At 40.3% G+C, this 26,508-nt stretch overlaps 1 protein-coding gene across 2 annotated transcripts; it reads right to left on the minus strand.

Annotated features, from left to right (window-relative positions):
• Positions 1–3,151: 3,151 nt before the first annotated feature.
• On the minus strand, positions 3,152–6,524 carry LOC143528006 (beta-1,3-galactosyltransferase 1-like). Of its 2 annotated transcripts, none has more exons than XM_077023463.1 (3): positions 5,347–6,524; positions 5,073–5,156; positions 3,152–4,733 (listed from the first exon to the last, which is right to left on the minus strand). In XM_077023463.1, the coding sequence occupies exons 2-3, from the start codon at positions 5,105–5,107 to the stop codon at positions 3,611–3,613; spliced, it is 1,158 nt and encodes a 385-aa protein (XP_076879578.1). In that variant the 5' UTR covers positions 5,108–5,156; positions 5,347–6,524; the 3' UTR covers positions 3,152–3,610. The 2 variants fall into 2 exon arrangements, with proteins under 2 accessions (XP_076879578.1, XP_076879579.1); XM_077023464.1 differs by lacking the exon at positions 5,347–6,524 and adding an exon at positions 5,272–5,301.
• Positions 6,525–26,508: the final 19,984 nt, after the last annotated feature.

The raw sequence follows: 26,508 nt of genomic DNA on the forward strand, positions 1-26,508 counted from the left end.
CTGTCAAACCAGTCTGTACGTGCACTGTATACATTTTAATCTCATTCTTTCTTGCCTCTTCACCTATAAAGATTTGAAGATTTCCCACAAGATTAGTCACCAGGATTAGAGTGTGTTTAAGAAGTGAGCTTACATATGTGCTTTAGCATCTTGCTAAAACAAGCTCAGGGCTTTGGCTCAGCTGTATTCTAGAGGAAGTCTGTTACTTTCACATTTCACTGTGCTTCTTGATTGTTTGGGTAAAAACACATCAAATGTCATGTGACACGTAGCATTTCTTAGCAGATAATGATGGGTACTTCGACATTATGTGTTGTCATGGTATCAATTAAATTAGTTATTCACAGTTAGATTATTCACAATTAGATTATTCACAGTTTTTATACAGTGTGTACTGTATACTGTATACTTTCACCAGTTGTGCAAACAAAGTGCTCAAACTTGGGTAGATGTTTATATCATATATATATATATATATATATATATATATATATATATATATATATATATATATATATATATAGACACATACATATATGTCCTCTGTATACACATATACAGAGAGAGAGAGAGAGAGAGAGAGAGAGAGAGAGAGAGAGAGAAGGTGTATAGATAGGTAGAAGACATATCTGAAGGTGTGGAAGCCAGAAACTATTTGAAACATCAAATGTTTATGTTTATATAGATATATCATAACATTATTATTGTTTTGATATTTATATTTATATCATAACATCTCTGGACATGTTGTGTACTATACAGCAAAGTTTTTAGTATTCTTGTTCTCTCTCCCTCCCTCTTTCTCTCCTCTCTCTCTCTCTCTCTCTCTCTCTCTCTCTCTATCCATCTCTACATACCTGCTGTAAAATTACCCTATTACATTGATGGGAATATTGCTGTGTGGAACTGAGTGTGAATAGATACACAGACTCAAACTTGTTGTTGAACAGTGACCTCAGCTGCTATGACAGCAGCACCACATGAAATATTCCTCAGTAATCGCAGTAGTGGCTTAACATTCTTGCAGTTAAAAGAAATGGTGCTTCTTTCACGTCTATCAGTGGAGAACACAGCACAAGTATTTCAAAAATCAAGCATAAACAACATTCTTTGCAACAAGAAGACATTCCGTCTCACCAGGAAAAGATAACATTTAAGTATGTGTTCTTCTTAAAAAACCCAAAGGTTTTGCCGAGAGGAAACCTCACTATGTCTAATTGGCTTGCTAGAATCCTCTAATGTTCACTCTTTCTCCATATCACCATTAGATGTCATCCTGTACCTACCCAGAGCTAACATGGCACGCTTCAGCTAGCTCAGTGGGTGCCAGCCGAGAGGTTTCTATAGATGCATATTCCTGTGGTGTCTGTATTTTGTCTGGGTCAGAACATAACATGCTCCTTCTCAGTTGTGTTCATGACTTGACAGTGTAACGATCTGTTCTACACTGAGCTGTCTGGCCTTCTGCATCGTAGAGGATATATATGAACATAAATCCTGATCATACTGTAATCCTAAATCCATACACATGACTTCCACAAATTCCACAAATATAAAATCAGTATGTCAAAAATCACATTGCTCATTAATAAAATATTTTGAACTTGAATTTGGAAAGAGTGATATACTAACATTTTCATTTAAATTATTAAAATCATTATGACCTAATCACATGTGCTTCATGTCCAGGTCCTTGGTTCCTAGCCTGTGAGATTCAGACTAGTATATAAACGTTCATCAGGCACTTTGGCAACTCAATCTCCAAAAGCATTTTTTGACTGTCTATGTGTATCACTGTGGTTGGGCTTCTATCCATTTAGTTAATTTGTCTACCAACACAAGACACTTCCTGTTCCCATTCTTTCTTCCTGTCATGACAAAAAATGTCCATGAAGTAAAGAAAGATGTTGCAGTAGGTGATAAAATGATCAGATGTGGGTTGCAAACAGGGTAATGGTCAGTGTTCCAGGTTATGCCACGTGTTCAGCAATGTTTCACATTTCTCCTCAGCCCTCCCTTACACCGTTGAGCTGTTGTCGCCAGTTTGTCGTTGGTCACAATCTTTTCAGCCACATAGATCTCCCCATACAAAGCAAAGCTAATGCTAAAGCTTTTGTATTGTCTTGTTACATTTTGTATGTGTGCTGTGCACATAGACCAGTACTTTGAGAATGTTTAGTTTATTAGGTTCGCCAGGGTAAGATTGAGCACTAGTGTTGGCACTGATCCAATATGATCTAAATTGGGCCAATACCAAATCCAGCAGCAAAAAATAGATTGGACATTGGTGTGAGTGAGGCAGACATACTGAGCTGAGACTGACAGCCAGACAGAGAGGGCAGGGGGGGGAGTACAGTAAATACACCAATAGGTGATAACCAATGCTGCAAATACCATCCAACTAATTTATTTATTATATATACAGTAATGGGAACTAGATTTGTGGGAAAGACAATATGTAAGCAATCACAAAACAGGTCAAAGTACTTTATTGGTCTGAAAATACACATCTTATACTGCTGAGATCTCAAACATAATGAAACACAGTTCCATAATGTCCTTATATGAGAAAATGATGGCCATGAGGTTTCATAATGCCATAGTATGAAATTACTGGTTTCTCAGGTGACTTCCTACAACTCCTCTTATGTACTTCTCCACCCAGAGCGTGTGAGCATTATTCTGATGTACTCTGGTTTCATCTGTCTCTTCCTCCTTTAGTATTTAAACTGCCTAATCTGACTTCCTTTCAGACACACTCAAGGCCAACAAAACAAACCCACACACACACACACACACACACACACACACACACACACACACACACACACAATTTAAATAAGTGTGATTCTAAAATAGCTGTTTACCATTGTCTTGAGTTGCTGTGGTTGTGTTTTTCAGCTTTGAACCTCACATGCCAACAAAACACACACACACGCACGCACGCACACACACACACACACACACACACACACACACACACACACACACACACACACACACACACACACACACATACACACAGACATGGCTCAGCTGTTGTTACATTATGTTGTAAGGAAGACCTTTCATAACAAAACATTCTCTGGACAATCGCATACAACATACATAACACTACAAGACATCAAAAAGAGGTTTTTGCACTTAAGGCCCAAATAAAACAACCCTTTATTTAAGATACATCTACGTAACCATTATTTGATTAGCAATTGCTTTCATACACAGCATTAATTTAATGTGGAATGGTGGTAATAAACTACATATGAAGAGAAAAGATGAAACGGGAGGAGGCAGATGCAAAACTTCAGTTATGCTGTATACAAATATATCAATCAAACCTGTTCCTTAATTTGACTGTGACAGGAACTCAGAGTTCAGATATGAAAAGCTTCATTTGTAGTCCATGCTTTTTGTATGAATACTTCTTTGTTCCAGCATTACGTTCCAGCATTAAATTCCATTAAATCATCTTCTAAACCTTTTAACCCGATTCAGGTAGATACGGGGTCCAGAGATCACTGTCAGTCTATCTATGCATGAATTTTACTTTAAGCACTTCCACCCATTATTGTCATTTGGGTCATACTGACCCTAAAAAAGTTGTTCTTTGTTAACAAGATGGTCCTGGTTGCATGAGGTCTTTCCAGGAGTTAACTTGTTCTTGTACATTCCTTGTTGTTGTAGCAATAATTTTTGAGTATCTACAGCGGTCATAAGGAACAGGGAACACGTGGAACAGATTGCCTGGTAGGTTGGTAAAAGACAGTCCTAGATGCCTCATACACAATCCTAAATAAACATCTTCAATGTACACAGCCTTGACATGCTTGGCTCCTTCAATGAGCTTTTCTGGCATATCTAAGGAAAATACATAGCCCAGGCCCAGTGCATAGGGTGGGTAGGAGTCTTCTGGGAAAACATCTTTTGGTAGATACCATTTGGAGTGGGGATCTCGGAGGACCATGCCACCACTGGCTACAAGTCCTGTTATGAAGTTCTGCCCGGGGGCCTGGAGAAGTGTTCTCACTAAATTGTTCACATTAAGGAACATATCAGAATCAATCTTCATAGCATAGGAGGAATTTCGGCAGTGTGATGCCAGCCATTCCAAAATCATCATAGTCTTTATGGTAAGATTATTGTAGCTGTCCAAGAAATCACTCTGCACAATATCATGGTATTCCTCGCTCTCCTGGGATAACTTTTGCTGTTGCTCATCTCTCACTTCAGGACTGACCTCACCAAGCAGAAAGAAAAGGCTCACCACTTTATCCATGACCACCTTCTCAGTCCCCCACGTACTACGAACGGCGTCTCGAGCTTCTCTGTTGCCCGGAGCCACAGGCACCATGAGAACCAGGAAAGGATTTTCGTTCTGACACTTCTCAGGTTCATTTAAAATGTAATGGTACACACAAGGATAGGCCACATGATATGGCATGGCTGGAGTACATTGTTCTGCCACTGTTACTGGTGTCACTAGAGAAGATGGAGCAGAAATGTCCGTCACTTGGATAATGGAGGTAGATGTAAACAAAGGAGGTGCAGTGGTGAACGTGGAGTTTGATGTTCCTCTTCTGTATGTTGCATTGTGTATTATTTGTACAGTTGAGGTCCAGATTTCAGAGAGGTTCACATTATAAAAGACTAATAGGGTCATAACCATTAAAAAAAGAAAGTAAACACGAAGGCGGTAACATCGACAATCGAATCCTGTGTCTGGCCAGTCCTTACTAAAAGCAGAACATAGAACACACCTTTAATGCAATTATTAATAAATGACTGGCAAAGAACTGGAATGTACATATCCACACTTAATATAATAAAAAGGCATTGATTGTGTCAAAGCAAACAACTCAAATGAAACCAGTGCCTACCATTCACACTAAGTAAATCCTAAGGATTTACTTGTTTTAGTGGTAGTGTGTATTACATAACAATACAACATGCTACGTAGGATCATCTACTATTAACCGTCTGCTCAATCCAAAGTTTAAAAACCATGCGATTCTTTAAAACACAGGTGTATTGAGCATCGTCAGGTGTTTAGGTAGGATCATTATGCATCGTACCTTTTCCCTTCACTTGTGCTGGCGTCCTCTGCCATCTTTCTGTTCTGGCTACAGTGCAGGACTGTTTTGTGTCATCTGCCACACCTTTATTTGAAGTACACAAGAGAAGCACAAGAGCTGTTTTTTAGAAATGGTCCCATGCAAATGTCACCTGTATTTCTCATTCCAGACATTTTGAAAATAAAGATGACAATATTACATTTGTTGATTCTTAGTCCTGCTGCTTAGGAGTCTCTTTAATAAACTGACAAAAAAGGACATGAATGTTTCAAACCTTATGCAGACTGCCGGAGTGTAACGCCTCTTCCCCATTTAATTGTTCCGTAGGTTTAGTAACCATGGTGCAGACTCCTGAGACTGAGGTAGCTCCTTCTGAGACGTTATTGTTCCTCCCACAGCCAAGGATCTGTCTGAAGAATTCTTAAAGCTTCCACGTGTTACAGCTATATTCACATTTTAATGGTTTATCAACAGAATGTTTAACTTAGGATTACCTGTTCTGAACAGACTGCAGAGGGTAGAGTCGACTTCCCAAACCAGTTTGCTGTTCTTTTTTTATTACAGTTTTTTGCAGTTGTTAAGACATAAAAAGTGGTCCTTATAGCACAATTTCTGAAATAACTAACCCATGTATCCTATCTATTGACTGGGTGCTCTAAACCTTATGCATATTCTCTGCCTTACACATTATATTTAGAAATTCTAAAACACACACAACTGCTACACTCACCTACCAAAATACCATACCCAGTTCTCACACGTTACAACACTAGCAAATTTTTAGACATCAAAGCCTAATCCCTAAGAGGCCACAAGTAGCAAATCTTGGTGTGCACATCACTGGAGTTCAATACTGCATAGAGATGATGATGAAGAGTACGAGAATGAGGAAGAGGATGAGCAACCATAATGGATGAGATCAGAGCCACTCTAGTTGACCATGTGGTCAAGCATGCGTTGGGTTTTCTGGAGGCAAAGGGTCCAACCTTATCTGTGCTGCTACACTGTAGCATCATCCAGACAATTCAAAATGAGAATAGATAAGTAGACCTATCCTCTATACATACTACATCATGTACTAGACTAGAGGTCTGCACTCCCGCGGTAATCCCGCGGGTCCCGCGGGACCCGACAGAATATCTTGCGGCGCGGGACAGAATTTAATTGTTATTGGCGGGAGCGGGAGTTGAATTAGTCCAGGCGATGCGGGAGCGGGACCACATATACATGTAGAAAAATCCCGCAAATTAATAGTCTAGAAAATTATAATAATAACAACGCAATGATTTCCATGCATAAGGAACAGGACGAAAACAACTAATCATTCAGTAAGTAAGCAATAAACTAATTCAAAATATTGGCTAAGCAACTGATCACGTGAACATGAAGTGTGCGTCATTTTGTCATTTTGATACAGAAATGGCAGAGACTGTAGACCAGGGGTCGGCAACCTTTGAGACATGGAGTGCCAACTATAACATGTCCAGTCAATGAGTGTGCCACTATGGCGGCGAGTTTAAATTGTTGACCGAGGAGGGGGGGAGGTGTAAATGGACACAAATTAAGCATTATATCGCGATCGATCGCCAAGTTTAAACGCCTCCGCCGTTCGCGCGAGGTGTGCGTGCGGAGTCGCGCGCTACGATCACTCGCGAAAGTATAATCCATTAATATAATAATTTACAGAGGTGGGGACTCGAGTCACATGACTTGGACTCGAGTCAGACTCGAGTCATTAATATTAAGACTTTTGACTTGACTTGAAAAAATATTCAGAGACTTAGACTTGACTTGGACTTTTACACCAATAACTTGGGACTTGAATTGGACTTGAACCTGTTTACTTGCAAAGACTTGATTTTTTTTTACCCCAAATCTAAATTTTAAAACGCATATTAATATTTATAAAGTGCGCCCCATTAATTTCATTTCCGTCCTTCTGACGCAGACCGGTCCTCTGCTTTTCCACACTCTGTACGTGTGTGTGTGCATGAGCTGCAGCACAACCAATCAAATGGGGGGTTGGCGAACGTAAATTTTTACCGGGCGGGGTGTATAATGGACACAAATTAAGTATTATATCGCGATCGATCGATCGCCAGTGGTTGGTGCCAGAGCGAACTAGTAACTCATTGAATCATAGATGTGGATCAGAGGTAAATAAACTAGATTTTTTTCCGGCGTGAGAAATCGGATGTGTGGCGTGAGAGCGTGTGAAGCGTGTGTGTCTCACACTCAATGCGTGAGGGTTGGCAACCCTGGGTTCTGTATCTGAACTCAGGGAAGAGAGCCTCTCTCTGTCACCATCATAATATCCAGTTCTATCTCAGCATGGATTGTGTATTTGAAGACATCTACGTCGAGAAAAAAATATATTGACAAAAGTGGAGCGAGTTTTCAGCTATGGGGACATCATTCATCGTGCACAAATGACATACAGACTTTTGGCCAGCAAATGCAATGCAGAATAGTTTACTGAAATGTCTAAAGTTGCAGATTCCTGTTAATTGTTCAGTTCTTATATTTGTTTGTCTTGTGTCACTCACACATGTTCTCCAAGAAACCAGATAAGAGAAAAGAGGGAAAATGCTGTTATGGTTCTTTGTATTGTACTGTGAAAATATCAGCACTTTTTATTTGAACATGGAGTTCTACTTATGACTTTTTCACAGAATATTTATTTCTGGAAAATTGTAGTTTAAAGTATGAATATTTTTGCAGCTAAGTTTAACAAATTGAACTGTGCAATAAAGAGGTGTAATTAAAATTTTTTTTTATACTTCGTGTTTTCAGTTGCACATGTTTTATCAAGATTTGAGGAGAATACAGATTTAAAAAAGAATTTACAATTTAAATTTATTTACATTTAAAATATACCTGCAACATTGGTAAAAAAAAAAAAAAAGACTCGAAAGGACTTGAAATTCCAAGTTTCAGACTTGGGACTTGACTTGACTGTTGCCTGTCTTGACTCGAGACTTGACTTGACTTGAGTGTCTTTGCTTGAGACTTGACTCGGGACTTGAGGTATAAAGACTTGGACTTACTTGAGACTTGCAAAACACTGACTTGGTCCCACCTCTGATAATTTATATTAAAATATATATTTTTGCTGATGCTGGTCCAGCGTGTCGCGTGCCTGTGACTATGCCTCGGTGTGCCAATGGTGGCACGCGTGCCATAGGTTGCCGACCCCTGCTGTAGACGGTCAACCAGTTTCAGCTGTGGAAAATTCTATTAAAACAGGCGAATACACCACAATTAAGCCAACTACAGGAAAGTCTGATGTATGGAAGTCATATTCCATTGTAATTAATGGAGATGGAAATCGGCTTGTTGTGATACATGTCAGAAAGTGTTGGTGTACGTCACCTAACGGGATGTGTTTGGACTGTGATAAGAAATGGGACAGCGCGATCCATCGCTATATTGCTGTTTTAATAAATACATAAGAAAATTTCAAGTACTAAATCTAATTAATTCAATTCATATTAGGATTGCGGGCGGGGGCTACAGAAATGTGTTTGTGGTGGGCGGGTGCAGGATTAAAACAAGCGATTTTTAGGCCGGTGCGGGCGGGAGCGGGATTAAAACAAGCAGGTGCGGGCGGGAGCGGGATTAAAACAAGCGATTTTTTGGCGGGAGCGGGTCTAAAACAAGCGGGAGCGGGCGGGAGCGGGATTAAAAAAGCAGTCCCGCGCAGACCTCCATACTAGACCCTTGGTTCCCAACCTGGGGTCCGAGATCACAGGGGGTCCGCGGAGCTCTAACTGCTTTGAGGTTATAAAATATTTTTGAGCATTTTTTATACACACATTGAATTCTCTTCTACTGCAATGTTTATCAATTAAATGAAACATTCAGGTCCACAATTAAATATTTAGCTATTTATGACAAGCAACTTTTTCACCTCTGAAACTCAGCGCACCGCATCACGCAGACACGCACTTTCTGCCAGCAGCACTAAATATGGCTGAGAAACGTAAATGTGTACATGAGTCCTCCTCCTCATAAAAAAAAAAAACAAGGCAATACCTTGATGGCCTTATGGAGGGACATGACAAAACTAAACCAGAATGTGTCATTTGTGGTGAGAAGCTAGCTAATGACAGCATGAAGCCGAGCAAATTAAAACGACATCGTAAACGAGTTTACGCGCCATATGAGCCTTCTGCGAGACGAGATTCAAAGCCGCTTCGCTGACATCGATGAGTATTTATCCAGAGAAGGATGGGTGTTGGACCCACGCAATAGGAAACGTTATTCTCCCATTTAGCACTACGTACCTGTCGGAGTCAGCTTTCAGCGCTCTGGTAAAAAACATACTCGATGTTCACCAGGACTTTAGACTGGCTGTCACAACCATCAAACCAAACATCGCATCCCTGGTCAAAGGTATGCAAGCCCAAGGTGCCCATTAGTTTATAAATGAACAGATTTGAAGTGGGGAAATTTTGTACGTAACGAACGTAAGTTGTTGACGGGGGGATAGCAAACGTAAATTGTTAAAAAATGGACACAAATTAAGTATTATATCGCGATCGATCGATCGCCAGTGGTTGGCGCCAGAGCGAACTAGTAACTCATTGAATCATAGATGTGGATCAGAGGTAAATAAACTAGATTTTTCTCAGCGTGAGAAATCGGATGAATGGCGTGTGAAGACGGTCAAATGCGTGTGTCTCACGCTCAATGCGTGAGCGTTGGCAACCCTGTAATGACACAGTTTTGAAGTTCAAATGTTTTTTTTTTTTCATTGTACACCTGTTGTAAATGGTACACTTGTTGCCCTTTATTCTTTATTGTTATAAATAAATGTTAATTTCTAATCCCTTTATTCTTTTGACTGGCTTTTTTTGGACTTGAGTAGGGGGGGCTCCAAGGAAAAAAGGTTGGGAACCACTGTACTAGACTACCCCTCTATACATACTACATCATGTACTAGACTACCCCTTGATGGGTGGCTATCCACCTCAGAACAGAAAGAGACCATCATCAATATGGTCAGAGTAAACAACTGTATACGTTTCCAACAACTACAACAGCACATCATTACTGACAACGTCACCATCAGCAACATCCATTCAGTGAGTCTATTCGGACTGGGCCAGTGACAGTGTGAAACAACTGCGCTATGAATTTCCACTCATCATCATGTCACTCGGGGGGGGGGGGGGGGGGGGGTAGTCAAACCAAGGATACTGGATGGAAGGACAGTGTGCTAACCACCGAGCAACGACATGGACATGCCCCTCTGCTGATGTCACAGAAAGAGGAAACACCCACAGCCCTGTAAGCTGGTGACTACCTGCAGGAAAGCAAACATGCACTGTCGGTGTTGCGCTGGAGTGATTTTGGAATGAAAGCAGGGCTCCAGCTCTGTGAAAAACTCCCTGCTCCGGGACAAACAGCAGGGCATTGTGCCCCTCTCCACAGTCCACAACGCTCAGTCTCAGCCCCCGAGACATTGCAGAGACATTGCGGAGACATTGTCCAAGTCCACGTCTCATGTTCCCAGGATGCGCAAAGTACAGCATGTCAACATAGCTGAGAGTGAGAAAGTAACACTATACACATTCATATCTGCAGGGGATTTTGTAGTTTCAATAATAGCACACAATGTTTGCAATACAAACCGGGTCCCAAGGGATCTAAAACTTACAAACAGAACTTATTTAAGTCATACACTGTAACTCTGTTCCTCTGCAGAATCAAACTGATATGATTCCAGATATATTTTTTAATTGTCAAATATTTACTGTTCCATTTTCAGAATTTCCAGAATCGGAATCACTTATTTTGACCAAACATGTATGGAGCTAAAATGCTGCCGTATTTGAATCTGATTTTAAAATATATATTTTGTATATTTGAATAATATTTCAATATAATATTATTTTAATAATAATATTTTATAAACTTGAAATATTTAATGGTGTAATTCGGGGTAACTTTAGCTAGCTAGCTAGCTTGTAGGTAGTGGTTAGCTAAGAGCTTTGGTATGAGCTGGTCTGAGTTTAGGAACGTATGTTGGCAGCGTGTTTGAAGTGTACTGATTAAAATTATCGTTTAAGTATGTGTTTCCCTGACATAGTAACGTTCATTTGTTAGAATGGATGTAGGATAGAAAATAGTTTTTGGGGCATAAAGACTATCAGGATCTTGCTGGTTCTAGTTATAAGAACAAGCTACAGGCTGTAAAACAGTCAATACATTTCTAAGTATCGTAGTAAATGGTATGGTATTGGCAGTTAAAATTTTAAATGCATAAAAAAGAAAGGCATAGCAGAGTGTTCCAGATGTTGTTCATGCCACCATTTTTATACATGTTTATTCATTCTTGTTAAACCCTTTATTGTCTTTCTACGATTGGCAGCATGGCGGGAATACATAGGATGCAATAAAGGGTACAAATAATGGTTGTGTTTTCCTTGTGCTTGTAGGGAAATGCAGATGTTATCAGATCCGCAAGGCACCTGTTGTCCTTGTTGACCTCACAGTCAGGGAGTGCAGCTGGCCCTAGTCAAGATAATGTCAGGTCTCATATATTTTAATGTAGTGAGCTAAATATTTTGTCTTAACCGTTATACAAGAGTACTATCTGCTACAATACAAATAATATATTGTGGTCGATTTTGTGAATATCGATGATTTTTAACGATTTTATGTCCTTTAGGCAGCAGTTCAGTTCAGGGTGAGAGAGCAGCTGTTCAAACTGAGATGGGCTGTGACACTGAGTGCACGTCAATGAAACGAGGCGGCACAGAATGTAAACAAAACTCATCCGTTTATTATAACGAGGCTGTTGCAGGATAGCTGAGTGGAGATTGAAAAAACTGAAAAACAGAACTGGAATTTCCGATGCACACAGGTTTATTAAGTCCACAGTGAGGAGTGCCTTCAACCCAATAGTCATAAATAAATAAAGGAGAAAAAAAAACAAAAAAAAAAAAAAGAAATCAAGACAACATAAACTAATCAACTCAATACACATGTATCAACCAGGCCCTAAAACCCATCCAGATAGCTCTCTCTCTAATCACAGAGTTCTGCCTTTTACACACACATTAGCCCAGGGGTGGGCAATTAATTTTTACAAGGGGCCACATGAGAAACCTGAATTGTGTCAGAGGGCCACACAAACAATAATGACGTCATCACAGTGGTTCCGCCCACCTCACGCAAACTTTATACTTGCTGCATCACATTCTGTGCAGTGTTCTCCGAAACGATGTGTGTTGGTATAAAGAAACACCCCTCAAAAACAGGGGAAGGAACATTTACCTGACCAATTTTAATGTTGCTTTTTGTTTCAGACTTGAAAAGTGCTGGAATTTAGGCTAAATACTTGAAAATGTTTGAAATTGTAACTACTTCGTTTCACAACAAATAGCCATCTGAATGAACAGTTTTCTTGTATTATGTTAACAAATACGAGCCTCTTGTAATTCCAGGACGAAACATGAGAGAATGTGAAGACGTTAAGATTGGGCGTTTTGAAAATAAACAACAATTAAAAAAATTATTTCGGATCATTTCGAATATATGTATAAATATTTAACTTAATTAAGTTTAACGTGCTGGGAAATACTGAAATGGACCTTGAAAGTGCCGTACAAGTGCTTGAATTCCACCTTATAAAGGTGTATGAACCCTGCAAACATGACTGTTCATTGCCCTGAAGCGCGGTGCGTGCACGAAGTTACAAAATTCGAGAGGCAAAGATCTGACCATGCCCAACCGATGGATTCAGGGCCCAGAGTTCCTCCTGCTCCCCCCAACGGAGTGGCCTCTTCACCCCCCTAGGAAGGTAACCCAGCCGGAAGAAACTCATGAGCTGAGAAAAACAGCCTTCTGTGGCACAGTGACTGCAGCATCACCGGAAATAGAGGCAGCACGGACAATCGAATGGAACAACCTGATTGAGGCAGCCGCACAGGAGTGTCACGGGGCGGCCGGTCTGCCCAGCAACCCCACCGCTGACTCGTACCGCAAGGCGGAGTACGAAGTGTTTAAACGAGCCCAAATTAAGAGTTTCGCAGACGACTATTGTCTACTCAAGGCCGGTAAACCAGTGCGTGCAAACAGTAGAATGTTTAACTTATCCCCGGACTTCGATCGAGAGACCGAGCTTATTCGAGTGGGTGGCCGACTGAGGAGAGTCGAGGACCTTGACTTTAGTGTAAAACACCCCATAGTATTAGATCCCTGCCACCCAGTAACCCGATCACTCATTCAGAACTACGACGAGCGCTTGGGTCACCCAGGACCTGAACGAGTCTTTGCAGAACTCCGCCGGAAGGTCTGGATCCTCAGAGGAAGAGAAGCCATTAAGAAAGAGCAGAGGAAATGCCTAAAGTGTTGCCGGTGGAAGTCAAGGCCAGCCTGTCAGAAGATGGCAGATCTACCTCCCCCTCGACTTAGACTATACCAGTGGTTCCCAAACTTTTTCTGCCGTGCCCCCCTTTAGTAGATGAGAATATTTTTGCGCCCCCCCTACACCCCCCCCCCCCCCCATATTGACTAGGGATGTGTTGAAAACTTACAAAAACAATAGGTTCACAACTTTGGTCAAATATGAAAAAAATAAACTGCAAGAAACCTTTTAAATGGTTCAAGAATTCTAAATATAATTTAAAATAAATAAGGAGATGAAATAAGAGAAACAGCAATACATATGCGGCTAGTTTGCAAGCGCAGACATCACGCAGAGCACAAAGCATGTAACGGCCAGAAATATGTGTACTGTCTCTTTAAGGGAGCGAGTTGCGTGCGCGTATGGAATATTGTTGTTTTTTTAGCTTTCTGCCGAGTCAGACCACTGCTCTTTATTTCATTTCTGTAAGTAACGCATTAAATGAGATTTGGACAACTCACCAGTTCATGTATGAACAGTGAAGTATTGCTGGAGCCCAGGTTTATTTTGGTCAACCAGCAAATAAACGGACTAAGTGGAATACCACCAGCACGAGTATTAAGGTTGAACTAACTCCGAAAAGCAAGCAATATAAGCATAGAACTAGACTGAATAGATCTGTTTTTATGGATCGGTCACATTGTCACCGATACCCGATCTAGAATTTTTTCAGATATTAATATCGGAATCGGTGCATCCCTAATATTGACACATGTGCACGTTTTACTTTCAAGCTCCGCGCCCCCCCTGCAATAGCTCCGCGCCCCACCTAGGGGGCGCGCCCCCCACTTTGGGAACCACTGGACTATACAAACCTGCTTTTTACTCAACCGGTGTAGACTGCTTTGGGCCGTTCCTGGTTAAGATCGGGACACGGTGCAAGAAGAGATGGGGCCTTCTGTTTAAATGCCTCACAACAAGAGCAGCTCATATAAAAACTAGAGTAATGTTGAAGTACAGCTGCCGCGAACTTACGAGTTTAGCCTGCTAGTTAAATAGCGTGAAGTTACCGCTGATTTCTATGACATTGTCCAGTTTATTATTTGTAGTTGATTCTTGTAAGGTCTAAGGACAATACTGAATTAATTGGAATACTAGGCACACTGTGAGCGTGTAAAACCACCATGTATGTTTATTACCGTTAACTGTTGTATGGTTATATTAATGCATGTCATCTGCTATTTGTTGCAGACCATACGTTACACACTTCGTTATCTTTACTGCTTACCTGATATATAAACCCGTGAGCACTGTAATTACCGTGGAACTGATGTGATGTGCTGAGATTGTGATTAAAGAAGAATATGAGCATCACCCCCGTGCATTCTCCAGTGTTCTGACCGACACTCCGAAGGTGGACGAAATCATATTAGGAACTCGCCTAACGCAGTCCATCAACCTTTCCTCTATCGAACAGCTGCTACACTTGTTCTCTGCAAACCAGCTAAAGCAGTGGTTCCCAAACTTTTTCTGCCATGCCCCCCTTTAGTAGATGAGAATATTTTTGCGCCCCCCCCCCCCCCCCATTACTGACTAGGGATGTGTTGAAAACTTACAAAAACAATAGGTTCACAACTTTGGTTAAACATGAAAAAAATAAACTGTAAGAAACCTTTTAAATGGTTCAAGAATTCTAAATATAATTTAAAATAAATAAGGAGATGAAATAAGAGAAACAGCAATACATATGCGGCTAGTTTGCAAGCGCAGACATCACGCAGAGCACAAAGCATGTAACGGCCAGAAATATGTGTAGGCTACTGTCTCTTTAAGGGAGCGAGTGGAGCGCGCGTATGGAATATTGTTTTTTTTAGCTTTCTGCCGTAGACCGAGTCAGACCACTGCTCTTTATTTTATTTCTGTAAGTAACGCATTAAATGAGCTTTGGACAACTCACCAGTTCATGTATGAACAGTGAAGTATTGCTGGAGCCCAGGTTTATTTTGGTCAACCAGCAAATAAGTGGAATACCACCAGCGCGAGTATTAAGGTTGAACTAACTCCGAAAGGCAAGCAATACAAGCATAGAATTTGACTGAATAGATCTGTTTTTATGGATCGGTCACATTGTCCCCGATACCCGATCTAGAATTTTTTCAGATATTAATATCGGAATCGGTGCATCCCTAAACACATGTGCACGTTTTACTTTCAAGCTCCGCGCCCCCCCTGCAATAGCTCCGCGCCCCACCTAGGGGGCGCGCCCCCCACTTTGGGAACCACTGAGCTAAAGTAATGCCATTCATTTTTTACCTCCTACCTCGCCAATATTATTGAACACCTAAGGAACAAGACCAGTTGTTGCACACGCAAGCTGGGTTGGGCGTAGGACTTCATGGGTAACACGGTGGCTTGGTGGTTAGCATGTTTGCTTCTCAGCACTGGGGTCTTGGGTTCAAGTCCCTATCTGAATGGAGTTTCCATGTTCTCTCAGTGTTTGCGTGGGTTTCCTCTGGGATCTCCGGTGTCCTCCCACACCCCATTCAGTCCCCCAGGGGACTGTGGATCCTGGTAGAGAGTACGCTGTGTGCAATTGGCTGCTGCTTCTCATCTGTGTGTGTGTGATTGGTTGTCTGTGACTTGTACCTGTGTTAAAATTGTAAAGCGCCTTGGGTAGTCTGAAAGGTGCTATATAAATTGAACATTCATACATTGATGAAAATGCTACATACAATGAAGTATGTATGTTTTTTTTTGGCCCATGTGGCCCATCATAATTTCTATTTGAGTACCCCTGCTGTATAATATAGTGATGATAATATGCAAAGTGATAATTTTTGGGGTTAGGTGGACCATAAGGAGATAGAATAATAGAATATAGAAAAGAGGGGGAAAGAAAGAATAAAAACGGGAAAAGACAGAATTGCAGGGAAGAAAAAAAAAAGACAGCTAGCTCAAATGACCACTGCAAAGAAGAGCAGAAAGTATACCCAAGACATATAGCACAAATGACTGATGTATGTGTATGTGTGAGTGTGTTTATGTGCAACCTTAAAGTGCAACATAAGATAAATGTATGGGATGTACTTACCAGCAAGGGTAGAAAGCTGCGACAACATTCCCCCAGAGGCCAGAGGTAGGCAGAGTAAGACACAGGAATCCCACCCGCCCACGGCCCCCCCAGGAGCAGTGGAGTCCCAGGGCCGCACTTCCCAGAGACCCCCGCATGGAGAGGGAGATCCCAGACAGCACCCATCCCCCCCGAACAAGGATAGCAGGTCCAGGGGAACCAGAGGACACAGAGCCTCCCCCAGCCTCCCCTCCAAACTAACACACCCTCTGTGGTGGGGGCAAATGACTGGTCTAACCAGGATCGGCAGCTGCGCCATCAGCATAGCCCCGCGCTAGCAACCCATCCCTGCCCCGGCGGGTGAGTGGGAATGCGTAGGTCCAGAGGAAATGGTCCTCTGGTTGAAGTATGTATGTTTGATGTAATTTAAAAACTAGTCTTACTATTCTCAACAGACTATGTTTGATACGGTGCCCATCAAAACCCAACACCTAAAATGAATTCTGTAGTAAAATGCATTGTTTTAGTTCTTTTAAGAAAAGAAAATCAGTATAGAGTATAACGTTTTCTACATTTTTGGTGTTTTTTCCCTCTCCATATCATTTTTAGGTATCTGCACAACTAAAGGAACTGTATCCAAAATTAAAGGAACTGACAGGTGGTTGGCTTATCTACAAAGCCTCAGGTACATATAGGGATGTGTCTGATTATGCTTTACAGCAGGTTTGTTGCAAAAGTATATAATTTGGGGAAGTCTGGGTATTCTTTAATGACAAAGTTAATAAAAGAAAAAGTGGGGCGGTGGCAAGGGAGGCTGTTGACGGGTTAAAAAAACTGAGTGGAGGGCGAACGAACCTGGAGGAAACATTTGCTGAATTTTATAAAAACTATTGAATTGAAATCCTGTAAAGTTTGGATTTGGCATAGCTTTCCTAAGTTTTTGCATTGCAGTTGGGTCATGTAACTTTAGTACATTTCACAAGCTTTATATGTGTGAAGAAACTGTAAGATGTCTGGTACATGATAAAAGAGCAGTAACCCATTAAATTGCCAGCAAACACTGCGATCATTACTGCTGTTTTTGTTTTAAGGAGGGTTGGGTACCTGAAAGCTCTCTTTTGTAACACCTGATGATGGTGGATACTGCGGAAAGCTTTTGAAAAACTGTAAGTCAGAGTGGTAAAGGAGTTCTGTATATAGCTCCTCTTCAGATGGGACTTGATGCCACTCCTCTGCCACCAAACTCAGAAAGCTTCAGTGGCATGCCAAAAGAAAAGTGCCAGAAATGTGGCGTTTTTTACCCACTTGTCATCCTACCTGCCCATATACAGTCCTGTGAGGTCATCAATCTAGAAGATGAACAGAGTGAAGAAGTAAATGACTTTACAGTAGAAGTAAATGACGTTACATTGATTGTATGGTATTTTGTGGAATAGTTAGTTGAATGGGGATGAAAATATATAAATAAATACAATTCAGTGGTTGCTTTCTAGACAACATAATATTTAATCTTGCTGTCTCTGCATCATTTAAAAATTAGTGTCTAAAAGTTATAATTCAATACATCTGATGTAAATGTTATAACTTAAATGTGTATTTAATAGATGTTGTGCATATACTGTCATGTTGCACTGGAACAGATTGTGGTTTATTTATTTTAGGCAAACTGTCTCATATGTCTATGGAGATGATTCCGTGCCTATTCGAAATGTAATCGCTACTAGGCAAAAATGGAAATGCAATCCACAAAATGCATTGCTTTTCCATACAAACATGCAGAATACGTGCCACAATGAAATGGAAAAGCACTATTACATTACGTTTCAATGCACTTTATCTCTTTATTGAAAAACAATACACAAGAATTGCCATTCAAAACCAAAACGCTGAATTTGTGCCAGAATTGAATATAATACAGCTCGAAATGTAATCACGGCACCGAGGTATTGCTTTTCATCGTACGGTATTTCTGACATAAATGTCTCCTTTAAATGTAATGATCACGAGATTGATTTAAACACTGATGTGATGAAAACATGCCACAATGAAAAGTAAAAGCTCCAGTGTGTGTGGATTTGTATTTAAAGAAAGAAACGCTGAATTCGTGCCAGAAGCCACCTTGAAATGCAATCGACTGAACGTCATTGTATTCCACTGTGTGTCTCTGCGAAGCTGTGTTCGTGTCAGAATGAAATCTAATCACTGTCCAATAGGAATGCTCGCCTGAATTTGGGGCGGGGCTTAGACTCCAGTCAGAAGCAATCGCTCGTAGTTGGGCTTGAAAGCAGCAGAAATGTCTTTTCACGACAGAATAAAAGAGGAAATAAACAGTCTAATTGGACAAATTGAGGCTGGTGCAGTTACAGACGACTACGTGCTTAACTTAATTAAGCTGAAGGTGCTGGACAATATTGAAAATGGACCTTGAAGGTGTCGTACATGTGCTTGAATTCCACCTTGTAAAGGTGGATGAACCCTGCAAACAGAGCTGAAGAGCGGAACGCGACCTCGACCCGCCACAGCGGAGCCCCCGCGATTACTACCCGTATTTTCCAGATTATAAACCGCTACTTATTCCCTCACGTTTTGAACCATGCGACTTATAATGAGGTGTGGCTTTTCTGTAGATGTTCATGTTCCTTCACCCGTCAGGGGTGGAACAGAAAGTTAATCAGGTGGTAGGATAAAGTTGCAAGTCAAACAGCCCCGGTTCTGGACTGCTTTGCTTGGGGGGGCAGTAAAACATAATGAGGGGGCATGTTGATGTTTATGAAGCCAGAAATATATTCAAGGCTTGATTTGTGCATGAATGATGACTATTGATACTGGCTTAAAGTGATGTATTAGGTAAAGAAATAAAAATGCACATTTTCAAACTTAAAACACAATGATTAAAAAATACATGTTGATTATGTAAATGGAGAACAAAGATTATCTAATTGTATTTCATTTCAATACTGCCATTACTAATAGAACAACTCTATTTCTTGAAAGGCTGACAAATGTACCTATACACAGACTGAGAATATTCAAACATGGAAATAGGAATGAGTGAGAATATTTATATTACTGGGAAATTAAAATATAAAGAAAACAAAAGAATACAAATTCTGTTATAAAAGGGAGTATTCGTCACATTTCTATTTTGAAAAAGAAAAAAATATGAAAGTACATAAAATAAGAAATCTATCTACTGCACTTTAATGGTAAAAAATCTGGTAAAGTATTGAAGTTTTTATTGATGTTATGAAACGTACTGGTACAATGCGGTATTTATGCACAGTATAACAATACTGGCTGTGATGGCGAGGAATCGTTTAAACCAGGGATGTCAAAGTCAAAAACACAGAGGGCCAAAAAAACAAATTTGCTACAAGCCGAGGGCCGGACTGGTTCAATGTTTATTAAAACATATTGAAATGATTGCACATAGCCTATTGAACCAAGACCTAACACAGTGTATATTATTTAATGTTTAAATGAATAAAGCACTATTTTCTTATGGATCTGTCAGTAATTTCAAGTGAAAACATTTTTCAACAGGCAAACAGATAAAAGCAAACTTCCTTCAAAGAAAAATCACATGAAAAGACACAGGTTTACCTTTTACCTCCGTGAACATGTACTCTGCCTCCCACCTGGCTTGAAACCCGTTCTCAGTGTCCATCTTACGTTTAGTCATTTTTGAGAAGGGGGATAGCTGAACGTTGATGTCTGCTCTGACTGCTGATTTAGGTTTATACTTTCGCGAGTGACCATAGTGCGCGACTCCGAATTTTAATGTTGCTTTGTGTTGCAGGTTTGAAAAGTGCTGCAGTTTAGGCTAAAGTACTTGAAAATGTTTTAAACTGTAACTACTTCGTTTCACAACAAATATCTGTCTGACTGAACAGTTCTCTTGTATTAGGTTAACAAATACGAGCCTCTTGTAATTCCAGGACGAAACATGAGAGAACGTGAAGACGTTAAGATTGGGGGAAAATAAACAACCATTAAATAATGTGAATAAAAAGCGAATTATTTCGAATCATTTCGAGTATATGTATAAATATTTAACATATTTAAGTTTAACGTGCTGGAAAATATTGAAATGGACCTTTAAAGTGACGTACAAGTGCTTGAATTCCACCTTATAAAGGTGTATGAACCCTGCAAACATGACTTTGTTCATTGCGCTGGCGGAGCCACTGCGATTACGTCATTTTCGCCGCGCGGACCCTCGCGACGCTTCGCGCTGCAGTGACTTCGCGGGCTACCGTTGCATTGTGGGGAATGTAGTGTTTGTGCGTACAAAACACCATCGGGCGGCTGTGGCCTGCGGGCCGGTTCTAATAGTAATTCAATATCATCCAGGGGGCCATAGATAATCAATTCGCGGGCCGGATCTGGCTCGCGGGCCTTGACTTTGACATATGTGGTTTAAACCATGAGCCGCGACGGCTTGCACGGGGGAAAGAGCAGCCTCGCGCGGTGTCGTGCACCTTTCGAATTTTGTAACTTCGCGCGCGCCGCGCAAGAACAATGTCATGTTTGCCGGGTTCATACACCTATACAAGGTGGAATTAAAGCACTTGTACCTCACTTTAAAGGTCCAGTTCAATATTTCTCAGCACGTTAAACTTAATTAAGTTAAATATTTATACATATACTCAAAATAATTCGCTTTTTTAATCACACTTTCAAAACGCCCAATCTTAACGTCTTCACGTTCTCTCATGTTTCGTCCTGAAATTACAAGAGGCTCGTATTTGTTAACCTAAGACAAGAGAACTGTTCATTCAGACAGATATTTGTTGTGAAACGAAGTAGTTACAATTTCAACATTTTCAAGTACTTTAGCCTACATTCCAGCACTTTTCAAATATGAAAAAGCAACATTAAAATTCGTCAGGTAAATGTTCATTCCCCTGTTTTTTATTACGACATATCGTTTCGGACAACACTGCGCGGCAAGTATTTAAACGCTTCCGCCGTTCGCGCAGGTTTAGGAGAACCAAGTTAGCCTAACCGCTAACGGCTAATAAAATAATTTAAGCAACATATGTAAGAGGTGAGTAACATTAAAGCAACGAAAAACCACAGTTAAGCAAATATTACCATGTGGAAGTCAGTTTAAACTCAGAAGAGTGTTTACCAGTATACCTGTCTTTCACTCACACTAACAGAACATATAATGCCGAACTGAACCGTTTGGGGCGGTCTGCCGATTTTTATATGACTCAAAGAGCCAATCAGGAATAAGCAAGGAAATATCTTCACGCTGTAAAGCAAAATGCATTTTTGGGATTGGTTCAGAGATAATTAAAAAAGCCGTTGCTTGCATTGTGCTTGGGGGGGCAAAGACACAATTTGGGGGGGCAATGCCCCCCTCTGCCCCCCCCTAGCGCCGGCCCTGATACAAAACATGTTAATTTAGCTGTTCATACTCCTTTTCCAAGGTCAAATTCAAGCAGTTTTAAAGCACTTTCAAGGTCTATTTTCTATATTTCCCAGCATCTTACAGCTGTAGTAAATTGCATATTTATACAAATACACATACTCAAAATGATTTGTTCACTTTTCATCATTTTAAAAGAGATGATACCGTGTTTGGTAATAGCAGAAAAATAAGTGTAGTACATAAACTTGTTGGTGTATTCAGCTAACTAGCTATCTTAATATATGCTTAAAAAATATATGCTAGTTTGGTTGGGTTTGCTCTGGTAGCTAACCAAGCTAGCATATAGTTTAACTAGATTTGCATTTCCTGAGGGAAATACATAGTGCTTGAAAAGAGATGCAAGTCTGTGTGTTTGTGGAGTGAGTATAGGAGAGAGATGTACTGTATGTATGTGTGTGTTTGTGGAGTGAGTATAGGAGAGAGATGTACTGTATTGCGTGCGTGTGTGGGGGAGGGGAGAGACATTCAAATATAACTGTCACTCTCACTGCTTCTCTGAGTGGAAAACCATGTTTTTAGCCAAAATTCCATTACATTTTCAAACATGGAAAATGCAACATTAAAATTAAAGCATGTTCAATGATTTCAAGCACTCATATGACCGTGTTCGCGCTAAAATTACAAAATGCTAGCTTTGCGCCACTATGAGCCTCAACTTACACAATGAAACAAATGACAAAAGAATTTTACCTCTGTTTGTTCATCGAGCACTCGACAAACACTACAGTACATTGTACCATTGGATACTTAGATCTATTCCTGTGACTCACCAGAATCCACTGGAAAGAACTTCACACTGTATTTTTTAGGGATGCACCAAAATGAAAATTCTTAGCCGAAACCGAAAATGAGGAAACCAAGGCCGAAAGCCGAAAACCGAAAGACCGAAATACATTATGCCAATTATTAGTAACATTGGATTTATGGCTAACCTCACTAAAATCAAGGCATTGCTATTCAAAGAATAAATCAACTACAAAATTTGATTTGAAAATATTTATTTAGCACTGACATTACAGTAATGCATATTATAAAATAAAATTAGTGGTGAGCCGTTAACGGTGATACCGCTGACAACGGCCGACCACTAATTAAATTAAACTCGCTTGCAGACCGTTTTTATCTGAGAGGATAAATATATGTATTTTATACGAGTTAAATTTAATTATAACTGACTGGCCTGAAAGATAAATATAAATTCTCACATAAAAACGTGACGTGAGTTGCAACAACATTAAACAGCTCAGGTAAACACACTTCTGAGAAATGTCGTCTGCTCGGCAAAACATAACGGGGCTCAATGTGCTCTATTAGCCTACGAAATCCCTACGACAGAGAACGGCTGATCGTCTAAGCCAGGGGTAATCAATTAAATCTTTCCGTGGTCCATTTTTGGCAGATAGCTCAGACCTTAGGTCCGGGTCCGCAGTGGCGAACGAAAGTTGTTGAGCGGGGGGAGGGGGGAGGGGGGAGGGGGGGGGGGGGTGGCGGCGAACAAAAGTTGTTGAGCGTTGGGGAGCGAACGTAACACTCAAATGGGTGGTGAACGTAACACTCGTCTGAAAATAAATTCTCCGGTTTAAAATATAGTCTCCCGTTAAAATTTTTTTGGCATTTGGGTCCGTATCCAGTTAATCAGGAATGTGATTGGGTCCGGACAGGACGGCGTTCGGATCCGGACCGCGGTCCGCCATTTGGTGATACCTGGTCTAAGCCAACGAGTTCCATAATTTTTGGTGTAATGTCCTTTGCCTCGGCGCCATCACTGGAAAACTTTTTTGCTAGCTTTATACAAATAAGCGCGTGCAGGTGGCGATTTTTGCTTGCGTCATCACAGCACACTGTTTTGGCCGTGTTGTTTCGGTGATGAAAGTATTTCGGCCTAAAGCCGAAAATGCAAATTTAAGCCATTTCGGCCGAAAATTTTCGGTGGCCGAATTTTCGGTGCATCCCTAGTATTTTTATAGTCGCTTAGCAGTGGCTAGTAGCCTAGCTGTCACAAGTTTAGTTAGCTATCTGAGGTAACTATGTTAGCTATGCAGGTTGCCTCTGGGTAGCTTTCTAACGTTTATACACACACACAAAATGCTTCTGCTTTATATAATTTTTATTTATGCTACGATGCAAAATTTACCTTCCGTCAGATGTTGTTTGTCCTTGCAGGAGGTCCTCCGTTTCCACGAGTGTCTGTGGCCAGTACTATGGTTGTTAAAATTTGAAATATGGAAAACGAGGAAAAGAACCAGTGGCTCCTACCACTTCGCGGTCATTGGAAAATAGTAAATACAACACAAAAACAGTTTGTTGTATGGGTGTACGTAGAAAGATTAATTGAATTTACATAAACACATCTTGTTAAAATATCTTGTATTTTGAACAAATGCAAATTATTTCAAAACAAGATATATTCATGTAAAGTTACAAACATAATTAAATATGTGATATTAACAATAAAAAATTATGTTACATTTACATCTGCTCAGATTTATTTTTTTCAGTGTACATATTCAGAACTGACAATTTAACTATTCAAGAAAAACCTAAAAAGATTGTACTAAGACTTAAATTATTCATGTGGGATAATAAAGACATACATTTTGGTCAATAACATGTGAGTGTTTTTCTTGGCATCTGTTAAACTAATTAAAATCTGGAAGTTCTGGAAGTTCTGTTTACTGGGAGCAAAAACAGTCAAGAGTGACAGCCGAGCGGTGACGTGACGATGACGGTGTAACGCTACTCCTCGGGAGACAGAGTGCGATCAGCAAGATGGCGGCACACACTATCTAACAACTTAACTAACAAAACAAACAAGAGAAAACGACAGCAAACAAAACACAACGCAACCTGGAAGCGTTAGAAGAATTCGTCGACGAGTATTACCGTCTATATTGCAGCATGAGCTCGGACAAAGGAGAAGGAAAGAAAGGAAAAATGAAGGCAACTCCTATCTCCAAAAGACCACGTCCGACCAGCTCGACCGGAGACTCAGAGGAAATGGATTCCCCAACCCACACAGAGGTCAGTGAAATCCTCATCTCCATTGACTCCAAACTAGCAACCCTGGACGCGAGAATCTCACTTGTGGAGATCCTGCACAAAGAATTCCAGGCGCTGCGTGAAAGCCTAGAGTTCAGCCAGGAGCAGGTTGCATCACTGGCAAAAGAAAACAAAACCCTACAGTACAATATAAACACCGTCACAACCCAACTTTCACACATTACCAAAGAAAACAAGGAAATGAAAAGAACCATACTAGACTTACAAACTCGCAGCATGAGGGACAATATTGTATTTTCCGGGATCCCCGAAAATACATCCGAAAACCCGGAAAAGCTGATCACGGAGTTCATAATCTCCAAACTTAAAATCCCACCTGAAACGGCCAACACCATAACCTTTCACCGCGCACACCGCCTGGGAGGAATAAACACGCAAAACAAACGCCCCAGACCCATCGTGGCAAAAGTGGAACACTATAAACACAAACAACTCATACTCGGCAAAGGAAGAGAACTGAAAGGAACAAACTACGGCATAAATGACCAATACCCCCGCGAAATACTTGACAGACGGAAAAAATTACTCACCGTGAGAAAACAGCTGATTCAAAACGGAAAACGGGCAGTTCTCTCCGTGGATAAACTATACGTGGATGGCCAGCTATACAGAGATCAAGAAATCACTCCCTGGCTGTACTGATACGAGATGGATGATCATCAGTGAAGATACATCACAACTGACTACCTGACAGCTGACTACAAGCTCTCTTTTCTCCCTTAAACCTGATTCGATGTCTATAATATATATATATATATATATATATATATATATATATATATATATATATATATATATATATATATGTATATATATATGTATGTATGTGTGTGTGTGTGTGTGTGTGTGTGTGTGTGTGTGTATATATATATATATCTACCCGCCTACATATTGGTTGATCTACATAGCTAGACAATTACAAATATTTCAATAAGTATTCATACAAATATATATATATATAATTAATGTACATAAGAATGTACATCTGAATATGTACTAATAACTATCCATCATATCATCGCACTCGTCTACACTACACCTTCCTTCATGTACAAAAGAGGAAAACGACCCTGCATTACCCTCCTTTTCCCCACCCCTATCTTTCTCTCTATCCTCTGTCTGTCCCAAATAAATTACATTCACCTAAATAGAATCATGAACATAACTATACAATTAATTACAAACTATTGGACACCTTACAACACTCCAACATGCTACAATTAAAATTAGTTACATGGAACATACATGGAATCGGCTCCCAAGAAAAAAAAACTAAAATATTTTCCTATCTCAATAGATTAAAAGCAGATATATGCCTCCTACAGGAAACTCACCTAACAGAATCAGATCAACAAAAATTGAAATCAGCAGAATACAATCACATATTTACAGCCAATTACAACTCTAAGCAAAGAAGTGTAGCCATTTTAATTCATAATAAAATCACATTCACACACAATGCTACAATCACAAACCCAGATGGACGATACATCATCATAAATATCACCAT

This window comes from Brachyhypopomus gauderio, chromosome 12 (genome assembly GCF_052324685.1).
Source record: "Brachyhypopomus gauderio isolate BG-103 chromosome 12, BGAUD_0.2, whole genome shotgun sequence".
NCBI lineage: Eukaryota > Metazoa > Chordata > Actinopteri > Gymnotiformes > Hypopomidae > Brachyhypopomus > Brachyhypopomus gauderio.